Genomic DNA, 9,869 nt, shown 5'->3' with positions numbered 1-9,869 from the left:
TCAACGACAGGTTACAGCGATCACAAAAAGCCAGTGACGCAAATTCGTCGCGGCGAATGGGATGTCGAGGGGCGCCACTGGTCCGGTAAAACACGGCCTGAGACAAAAGCCGCCCGCTGACTTCCGCCACATCCCGGGAAAACTCAGTCCCAATATGAGAAACCCACCTCTACCGCTACAGTCATCAATACAACTATCAAATCGCTACAGTAGGGTAGCGCATCCACGCTCGGAGGGTCTGACAGGGGTAGGCACTGCTTGAGATTCCGGGTAGTCAGGGCCACGCCCCTGCCCTGGCCCCGCCCCCCGCGCTCCAGCCGTCCCGGGGGCGAGCTCACAGCTCCCCCCAAGGGTCCCCGCGTGGCCTCGGGCCGGGCCGCCGAGCTCCCCCGTCGTGGGGAACCGACGCCGGAAGAGGACGGCTGTGCGGGACGCGAGCGCGCCCAGGCCTGACTCCCTGCCCCTCCCGGGCCACGGGGCCGGCCTGTCCCGGGACCCACTCGCCCTGCGATCCCGGCCCCTCCCCAGCAGCCCCTCTGACCCCTCCTCTCCCCCCGTCCTCCCGTCCCCTGTGGTCACCCCCGACCCTGGGGTGTGTGAGCTCCGGGTACGGCCCAGCCGCGGGGAGCATCAGGCTGAGCTGAGGGCCTACACTGTCAGCGCCCGGCTCATGCCACCAGCAGCGAACCCCGCGGGAGGGGGGGGCGGTGTAGGGACCCTGCCAGCTCCGCGTGGGTCACACAGCGCCTCCCAGGCACCTGCCTCCTGACAGACACGGACACCCTCCTGCATGTGAGCGAGTCCCCATGGGGGCGCCATGGAGGGGGGGGCAGCGGCTTCCGGACGTTCCCGCCGCGGCCCCTCCTTGCCATGGCCTGGTCTTGTCCACTCCACCTGCTCACCGTCTGTCTGTGTCTCGCTGGGGGCCTGGGGCCTCGGGGCAGACACCCCAGGGCACTTGTGACCGGTGCCCGGTCAAGCTTTCCAACCCCATCCTTCAACCCAGGACCCCTGGGCAGCTCTGTGGCAGCCAGGCCCCTGGGGCCCTCAGCCTGTGGGTCCCTCAGCCCCCCCTCCACGGGGCAGGCCTTCGAGATGGCTGGCTTGTTTCCTGGCGGCCGCAGCCCCGCAGGCCGGCCGCCCGCTCCCCCAGCAGCTGACACGCAGAGCGAGCGGAGCCTGGCACAGGGCGGGTGTCGGCGACGTCTGTCGGAGGAATGACCCTCCTCGGGGAGACAGACACGCTCGGTCCCCACAAACCTCCTGCTGCTGCTGCTGCGGGTCCTTACGGTGGCGGCAGAGCACCCCGGCACTGGGAGGGGGGAGGAGGCAGACCCACCTCCCCAGGTGGCCGGGCTGGGCCAGAGCTGGTGAAGACCAGGCCAGGCAGGACAGACCAGGGCCCCAGGAGGCACCTGTGAAAACAAGCAAGTCCCAGAGACAAGCTGTAGGTGCCCTGTGGGGACCCGGGGGCGCTGGGCCAGCAGCGTGACCAGTCCCCCAAGGCAGGAAACACCCGGAAGTTCCCTCGGGGTCCCCCTTGGACACGGCTGGGAGGACCCTCACCTGCCCGTGGGGAGGGGCCGCCTGTTAGCACCTGTGCGCTGCCGCCACACGTCTGCTCCGGTCGGAAGGCGGCTCCTCCGGGCCTGCCTGCCCCATCCCCTCCTGTGCTCAGGGCCACATTCCAGGCTTCAGCTGACGGATTCCAGGGCCGACCACGGCGGAGCCACAGACGTGACTGTGGGGACAGAGGGCATCTTTGCCATCTACCTGAGTGCTTGTGCGGCTCACGTGTTTCTTTCCAAATCTGATAGCTTACAAAAAAAAAAAAAAAAAAAGCCCAGCGGCTGTGACTCAGAGGTCGGACGCAATCCATGAACCCAGAGGTCATAGTCCATTCTCGCTCAGGGCACAGGCCCGGGTTGCGGGCTCCATCCCCAGTAGGGCACGTGCAGGAGGCAGCCGATCGATGTTTCTCTCTCTATCCCTCTCCCTTCCTCTCTCTCTAAACTCACAAACATTACAAAAAAGTTTTTAAGACAAGCTCTACATTCATGTTCACAGCTGCTCTATTTGTAACAGCCCCAAAGTGAAATAAGTCCAGATGTGCATGTGAGCGAGTAAACAGCCTGTGGTCCAGCCATCCAGCTGAACGGCGCGCCCCGGGCCAGAGGAGCAGCGTGGCACGGCCCCCGGGAGGCTGCGGCGTCCCACACCGTTCCACTCGCCGAGGTCTGTGGAATCAGGGCAAATCGAGGGTTGCCCGACATTAGTGGGGGGACGGGGGAGGGCGGGAAGCAGGCATGGCTCCGGGAAGGCATGCCAGGGGCCTGCTCGGGGTCTGACACACCCACCCGCCCGAGAGAACACCGTGTCCAGCCCAGCACGCGACGAGCGCCCTCGAACCCGGGACCCGCGTCACCATCCCGGCTGTGAGATGATGCTGCGTGTTGCCCGATGTTGCCGTTTTGCGGGCAGTGGGCAATGTGCACAAGGTGTCGCTCTGCCTGTGACCAGGTGTACAATCATCGCAATAAAAATTTCAATGAGGCCATAACACCCATACGCAAGCTAAAATCTAAGAGGCTGGGCCCCAACATGCCACCCCGTCTCTGCCCTCCACGGAGACGCGCTGGCTTCCAACATCCTGTCGCATCTGCTGCTCCCCCACGTCTCTGCATAGCAGGCTTCTGCTGGGAGTCTGACCGAGAGGTCCAGGCAGCCCCCCGCCCCCCCCGCACAGCTCAGCGCCTCCTAACAGCAGGACCTTCTACACGATCATAACCCGTCCCCGAACCCAACCACCAGACGAGAGCACTATCCACCACGCAGCCCACACTGCAGTCTCCCTGGTCCCCAAGGGTCCTTCAGCGCTGGGCGTCCCATGGGTTGGGCGGTCATCACTCCGTCCATCTCGGGTCTGTTTTAATTTCTCACAACGCTGGCAGGCCTGTTTCCCTCCGAATCCCCCCGGATGGGCGGGCGCGCCCTGGGCCGGTGCCGGGGTTAATGCTGGGGGTGGTGATGCGGCACAGACGGCAGCCCACGGCAGGCCCGGGGCACCCGTCTGTCCGGCTGGTGGGGACGTTTAGTCTAAACACGGGCCTGGCCAGCTTCCCCCAGGCCCAGGCCCCTGGAGAGGAAGTAAGCCATAAACATGTTTCCCCAGGAACCATTTCCCACCGGCTTATCAGTGACGGCCTGGCCTGAGCCCATCATTAACCCCGTGGCTGCAAAATTGGGGCTTTCCGGTTTTACCGTTGCCCCTCCATCCAAGAGCCATTGGCGGGGGGTGGGGGGTCGGGCGTCAAGAAACACTGATCCACAGATGATGTCGTACAGGGCCGTGCACCTGAAACCGGTGTAAGTTTATTAACCAATGTCACCCCAATACATTCACTTTTTTTTAAAAGGGAAAGAAATGCTTCCCCTTCCTTTTAAAAAAATACTTAAGTATTGACTCACTGGCGTGGTTCAGGGGCCGAGTGTTGCCCTATGAACCAGGAGGTCACAGTTTGATTCCCGGCCAGGGCACAGGCCTGATTTGAGGACTCAATCCCCAGTGGGGGCCGTGCAGGAGGCAGCCGATCAATGGTTCTCTCTCATCATTGATGTTTCTCTCTCTCCCCTCACCCTCACCCTTCTTCTCTGAAATCAATAAAATATTTTTTTAAATTCTTAAATATGAATATGAATTCATGGATTCTTTTTCCATTCAATTATTCTTTTTGATGCTCCAATGGATCCAAATTCAGCCAGTGAGCCCAGCCCCCTTCGAGCTGGTTCCTGTACTCCTTTTTTTTCGGGGGGGGGGGGGTTATTTTTAAAAAATATTGTTATTGATTTCAGAGAGGAAGGGAGAGGGAGAGAGAAACATCCATGATGAGAGAGAATCAGGGATCAGCTGCCTCCTGCACGCCCCCCACTGGGGATCCAGCCCACAACCCGGGCATGTGCCCTTGACCAAAATCAAACCTGGGGCGCTCCAGTCTGTAGGCCAACGCTCCACCCACTGAGCCACACCGGCCAGGACTGGGGGCGGTATTTTTATATTATTTCAAACTTGGAAGAAAGGCTCCGGAGCAGCCAGGAGCCCCCTCCGTGCGCCTCAGACGGACCCGGGCTGCTCACGTGTGCCCCACCCGCTCCGCCGTCTCTGGCTCCACATACGTGTCCTGTTGTCCTGAACCGTCTGAGGGAACAGACATGTGAGCCGTGGCCAGGAAGCATTTCCGTGTGTTTCCGAAGAGCAAGGCCTGCTCCCATCCAACCTCCAGGCCGCTGCACATGGGGAAGCTCGCTCGCGGCCATCCGCCCTCCCAGCTGCCCCCCACCCGCTCCTTCCCGGCCGTTGCCCCCGGAAGAGAGTTTTTATGAGTCTGAGTCAAACTCTTACCCGTGGGGCACAGCACACTCACCATTCACATCACGGGAGATGCTACCGGCAACAGATAACAGGAGGGCTGGCCTCACGCTCCGGGGGGGCCCTGAGGGCTCCGGGATGGGAAACTGCTCTGACATTTCAGGGGTTTGTTATCTTAGATGCACAGATACCCCAGCAGTAAAGGCCGGCTCGCCCAGGACATTCCTGGCACCGCCCGACCCGGGGTTTCCAGGAGAGCCCTCCACCCGCTAGGGGGGCGGGATTGAGAAGCCATTGCCTGGGGCAGAGCCGGCTGGAAGCTGCTGGGGTGTCCCTGCTCCCCAGGTCCCGGCAGGGGACAGAGCTACCTCCTGAAAGCACCGAATACCTCACCCCCAGCCACGCCGCCTCCTCCTCTGCCCTCATCCCAGGTCTCTATTTGCCGAATTGTATGAAATTGTCACTATTCAACCATTGTCTTTTTATATAATATTTTTGATTGATTTCAGAGAGGAAGGGAGAGGGAGAGAGATAAAAAACATCAATGATGAAAGAGAATCTTTGATCAGCTGCCTCCTGCACGCCCCCTACTGGGAATCGAGCCCGCAACCCAGGCCTGTGCCCTTGACCAGAATCAAGCCTGGCGCTCTATCCACTGAGCCACACTGGCCGGGGCGAGAACACACTATTGTTAAAGTTGACTTTGAGAGGGAGGCATCCGTGTGAGAGGGAAACATCAATCGGCTGCCTCCGCACAGGCCCCCCCAGGGAGCGAACCTGAAACCTGGGTCTGTGCCCTGACGGGGATGGAACCGGCCGCCCCAGGTTGCACTGGATGGACCAGCGACACTCCAACCCACCGAGCCACCCCGGCCGGCCGGGCGGGAGGTCACAGGACTGATCTCACGAAATGAGTGTCCAAGTTGTTACCCCAACCGAGGGCAGAGCCATCACCGCCCGGGACCGAGGCCCCTGCTCAGCACGCGTGTCCTCCTCCGAGGAGTGGACGGCGCCGCCCAGGTGGACGCTCGGGCTCAGCACGGTCGCCACCCGCCCTGTGAGCCGCTCGGAAGGCAGCGGGGCCTGGAGGGCCGGACGGCCACCTCCCTCCCTCCTCCCGGGGAGAGGCTGACAGCTGTTCCCAGGGTCTGCTTTGAATTACAACGTGGCGTGGCCCTTTAAGAGCAGCATCCGCGCCCCGCGGCCTGCTGCCCCCTTTGAAGTCGCTGGCGCTGACAGGTTCCCAGGGGCAGATCTGAGGGTTCGGTTCTGCCTCCCCAGAGGCCACGTGCGGATCACAGGGTGGGAGGGAGGGTGGGCCGAAGGTCACATGGCGGGCTGGCCACGCTGGCCGGCAGCCGCTGCAGCGGGCGCTGGGGACCAGCCGCTGCACAGATGGGGACCAGCCGGCCTGGAGCTCGTTAGGCCGCAGCCGAGCCAGCAGCTGGGAGCTGAGGAGGCGCTGACACAGCCTCCCGGCCGGGGCCGCCGACCTTCCCCGCCCTTCCTCACCTGTGCGCGACCAGCAAGCACATCTGGCACCTGGGGGACACCCCAGAGGCCCCCCCCACCACGTGCAGGAAGGCCCTCCTGTCCCCATGCTCCTCCCCGGCTCGGCAATGTGGCCAGTCCCGGGGGCAGGGGGGGGGAACCCTCAGGTCGGCCGCAGGAGGGCCCTGCAGCTTGGGGATGGGGAGGGCGGGGTGGGCAGGGGTGCTGAGAGCAGGGCCTGGTCCTGCCTATTAACTAGTGAGGTCTAGGGCCCCCAGGGGGTGAGCCTGAGGCCAAAAAACCCACCCCCGGCCCTCTGTGCACTGGCTGGGGGTGGGGTCACAGCAGAGTGACTGCAGCATCTAGGACTCGGCTTCTTTTTATCATTATTTATTTTTTTTAACTACTTTTTATTGATTTCAGAGAGGAAGGGAGAAGGAGAGAGAGAAAGAAACATCCATGATGAGAGAGAGTCATGGACCGGCTGCCTCCTGCACGCCCCCCACTGGGGATGGAGCCCACCACCCGGGCCTGTGCCCTGACCAGGAATGAACCCTGACCTCCTGGTTCATAGGTTGATGCTCAACCCCTGAGCCACGCCGGCCGGCATAGGACTCAGCTTCGCCCCACAGCCCTGGGGGCTCTCACCCCTCAGAGAAGGGGCTCTGACTCCCAGGTGCTCGCAGTCTCAAGGCAAGGGGTGTGTGTGGTCCCTGCTGCCAGGTGAGCCCAGGCTGCTCATGCCAGGCCTGCAAACAGCCATCTGGTCCCCAGGACAGGACACCCCCCTGCATTAGGCCGAGGAGCCGACCCGGTGGTCCCAGCTCCCCGCCCCGGACGGCTCCAGGTGAGGGGCTTTGCTCACCAAGGTCCAGGCCACGAGGCCGAGGGGATCCTACTGAGGGGGGCTCTGGGGAACAAAGGGGGTGCCAACTCTGTGATGGCAAGCCCGGCCTGGAGGCCCCTCCTGGCTCGGAGCTGGAGCTGGAGCTGGGCTCTCGGCCGGCGAGGGAGAGGTGCCTCCCTGGGGTGAGCCTCCGGGGGTGGCTGCCCCCTCCCCTGCCCTCTTTTGCCTCAGCAGCTGGGGCTCGGAGCCGCCCAGGTGGCTGTGCAAGGCGGGGCGGCAGAGGCAGAGGCAACAGCTGGGCCCCAGACAACCCGCAGCAGCTGGAGCACAGAGCCGCTCCCGGGGCCCAGGAGGGAGCCGGCCCTGTGGCAGGGGGCAGGCCCGTCCAGTCCAGGGCCTTGGGTCTGGAGCTGCTGGACATCACGATGCTCTGAAGGCCAGGGATGGGTCTGTCGGAGTCAGAGCCGGGTCCCAGGTGGGCCCCCTGTGCACTGACCGCCCTCCACACCCTCCTCCCTCTCCCCCAGAACCCCCCGGCCAGCCTGGGCCCCGCGTCGGCCCCAACTCGAGCCCTAGCTCTTGGTTCCTAAAGTGTTCCATCTCTGGCACCCTTTTCCCGGGAATCGGGCACGTGTCAGGAGGACCACACTCCGTGGGTTAACTCTGTGCTCACCTGGGATCCTGGCTCCCTCCCCCATGGCGTCATCCCCTGAGGAGCAGCCTGGCACTCTAGTCCGAGACCCAGGCTGCCCCTCCTACGGTGGCAGGGCCCCTCTGAGCTCCCGTTTTCCCAGGCTCCCTTGCAGCTGGGCACGCACAGGGCAGAAGCTCAGCCAGAGGCACCTGGCACCCACCTAACGGGAACGGGAAGCAGAGAGGCGGGAACGACTCGGAGGCCACCTGGATGGGGCAGTCAGGGAGGGGTCTGGACAGAGAAGGCCGGGTCCCACGTCCAGCATCCTGTGTCCAGGGTCCACTGGACCCCTGCCGCACGGCACCCTGGGACATGGTTCCTGCTCCTCGTGCCCCAGGCTGAGTGTCTGCCCCCCAGACATTCCACCAGCCCTGAGTGCCAGGGACCTTGTCCCCCTCGGTCCCCGAGGGATGGCCAGCATCCGCCCAAGAGTAAAAACATTCTTCAGCACCTGCTCCCTGCCCCTGCCCATCCTGCCTCACTCCATGCTCCCACGCCCCTGAGGCAGGGACAGGGGAGGAAGCACGCTCAGAGCCCCAGCCGCAGGCCCGGTGGGGGCAGAGCCAGGCCCCAGGGGCAGCAATTGGGCCATGAGTCCCCCACGTGCAGCCCGCAGACATGTGTCTAACGAGCAGTGGGGCACGGAATATGTCCCACTTCCCAGGAGGGCTGCCCGAGCTCCACCGCCCCCTCCCCGGTCACCTGCCATTCTGCCGGCCTGTGTCCATCCTGCCAGCCATCCCTGGTCTGACCCTGTGGTAGACTGTTTTTTTGTTTGTTTGCTTGTAGTTAAATGTATTTTTATTGACTTCAGAGAGGTAGAGGGACATAGAGAAAACCATCAATGATGAGAATCATGGACCGGCTGCCTCCTGCACACCCCACTCTGGGGATGGAGCCTGCAACCCGGGCCTGTGCCCCGACCGGGAACCCAACCCTGACCTCCTGGTTCCTAGCCCGAGGCTCAGCCCTGAGCCAGCCGGCCGGGCTGCGGCTAGTAGTCTTGAATCAACCCAAACAGGAACTCATTTGGATCCAATGTGCAGGCTAAATCGCATTAGAGCGAACGCCGGGGAACAGGATACGCGTGCTCGTCCCTGGCCCGGAATGTCGCTGGCTGTCGCCACCGCCGCCGTCCTGCCGGGCTGGGCTGAGCGCTTTCACGCATGGGCTCCCCCGATCCCACAGGGCCCTCTGACGGGGGCGGGGGCGGGGGGGGCGGCACTGCCCCACTTTAAAGAAGCGGAAATGGAGGCACAGAGAGAGGTCACAGGCCTCGTCCAGGATCTGCTGGCCAGGAAGTGGCTCAGAGCCAGGTCCGTGTCCAGGACAGCCCTCCGAGGCCCGGCCATCTGCTGGGAGCAGCCTTCCCCGGCCAGGGCCTTGGCATCGCCGGCTCCCAGCAGGTTCTCCCCGGTGCCTGGGTCCGAAGGGGTGGGGAGACCCCTCCAGAGGGGGCCTGGGTTTGAAGTTACTGCCTCAGGTCAGTCCCGAGCACGGCCGCCCGGGGCACTGGCCTGAGAAAGGGTGGGGGGGGGGAGCCAGTGTGCATTTCCCAGGGAGTGGAGCTCAGCCTCAGCACTTAGCTCAGCTGCTGGGAGCCTCAGTTCCCTCATCCGGAAAATGGACGCAGCTGCTCCAAGTGCCTGTGGGGAGGGCCTGCCCTTCCCAGCAGGGAGGGTCCCCCCCCCACCGGCTGACCCCCAGGGCACCGCAGCCTCAGGCGCGAGCTCACGTCCCTGCCCGCTGGGTGTGTGCAGGGTGGGTGTTGTAACTTCCTAATCTCAGCTCATCAGTGCTCGGGGCCAAAGGGGCCCTGCACGCAGGGCGACTACAAAGGCAGGGCCAGGCCAGCTGCTGCCACAGCCCGGCTGCCTCCCACCTCCTGCTCCAGCGGGACTCTCGCCGTCCAGAGGACACAGCCCGCCCGTGCCCGCCTGGCCTCAGGAGGGGCCCAGGAAGGCCTGCGCTGGTCCAGCTTCCATCCCCAAAGGTAAGATTGTCTCCTGTCTTTTTTTTTTTTTTTCAATCCTCACCTGAGGGTATTTTCCACTGATTTTCAGAGAGAGTAGAGGAGAGAGGGAAAGACAGAGAGAAACATCAACGTGAGATTGACTGGTTGCCTCCTGCAGGAGCCCTGGTCCCTTGACCAAAATCGAACCTGGGACCCGGGACCCGGGACCCTTTGGTCCGCAGGCCTATGCTCTATTCACTGAGCCACACCGGCCAGGGCCCTGCTTCCTGCCTGTGAGTGGGTCTAGTGACACCCACGGGCGCAGGCCGGAGGGAAGGGGCAGGGGTCTGCCCGGCGGCGGTGGGCGCTCTGTGGGTGCGGAGGACGAACAAATGCTTGGCTTTCTCTGGTCTCCCTACCCGACGGGGGGAACGACCTCCGAAGTAAACACCCGCCCCTCCTCCACTGGACTCCTGGCGAGGACCCTCCTCGGTGCCACGTGCGGGCGCTGGGAAGG

At 63.5% G+C, this 9,869-nt stretch overlaps 1 protein-coding gene and 1 long non-coding RNA gene across 2 annotated transcripts in view; both read left to right on the top strand.

The window, feature by feature from the left end:
- The first annotated feature begins 335 nt into the window (after window positions 1-335).
- LOC111824485 lies at window positions 336-2,560 on the top strand. The gene is made up of 2 exons (XR_002827567.1): window positions 336-792; window positions 2,068-2,560. It is a non-coding gene; the product is annotated as an uncharacterized LOC111824485 (long non-coding RNA).
- Window positions 2,561-3,334: 774 nt separating this feature from the next.
- The window catches only part of NOTUM (notum, palmitoleoyl-protein carboxylesterase), a 14,730-nt gene continuing 8,195 nt past the window's right edge, over window positions 3,335-9,869 (top strand). The window contains exon 1 of the mRNA XM_023748716.1: window positions 3,335-3,366. Coding sequence (XP_023604484.1) covers window positions 3,335-3,366 — 32 coding nt within the window. The remainder of the gene's footprint in view (window positions 3,367-9,869) is intronic.

Source organism: Myotis lucifugus, unplaced genomic scaffold, assembly GCF_000147115.1.
Source record: "Myotis lucifugus unplaced genomic scaffold, Myoluc2.0 scaffold_1720, whole genome shotgun sequence".
In the NCBI taxonomy this organism is placed as follows: Eukaryota; Metazoa; Chordata; class Mammalia; order Chiroptera; family Vespertilionidae; genus Myotis; species Myotis lucifugus.
Note: the sequence above shows the minus strand (reverse complement) of the source record. Positions and strands in the feature narration are given on the sequence as shown.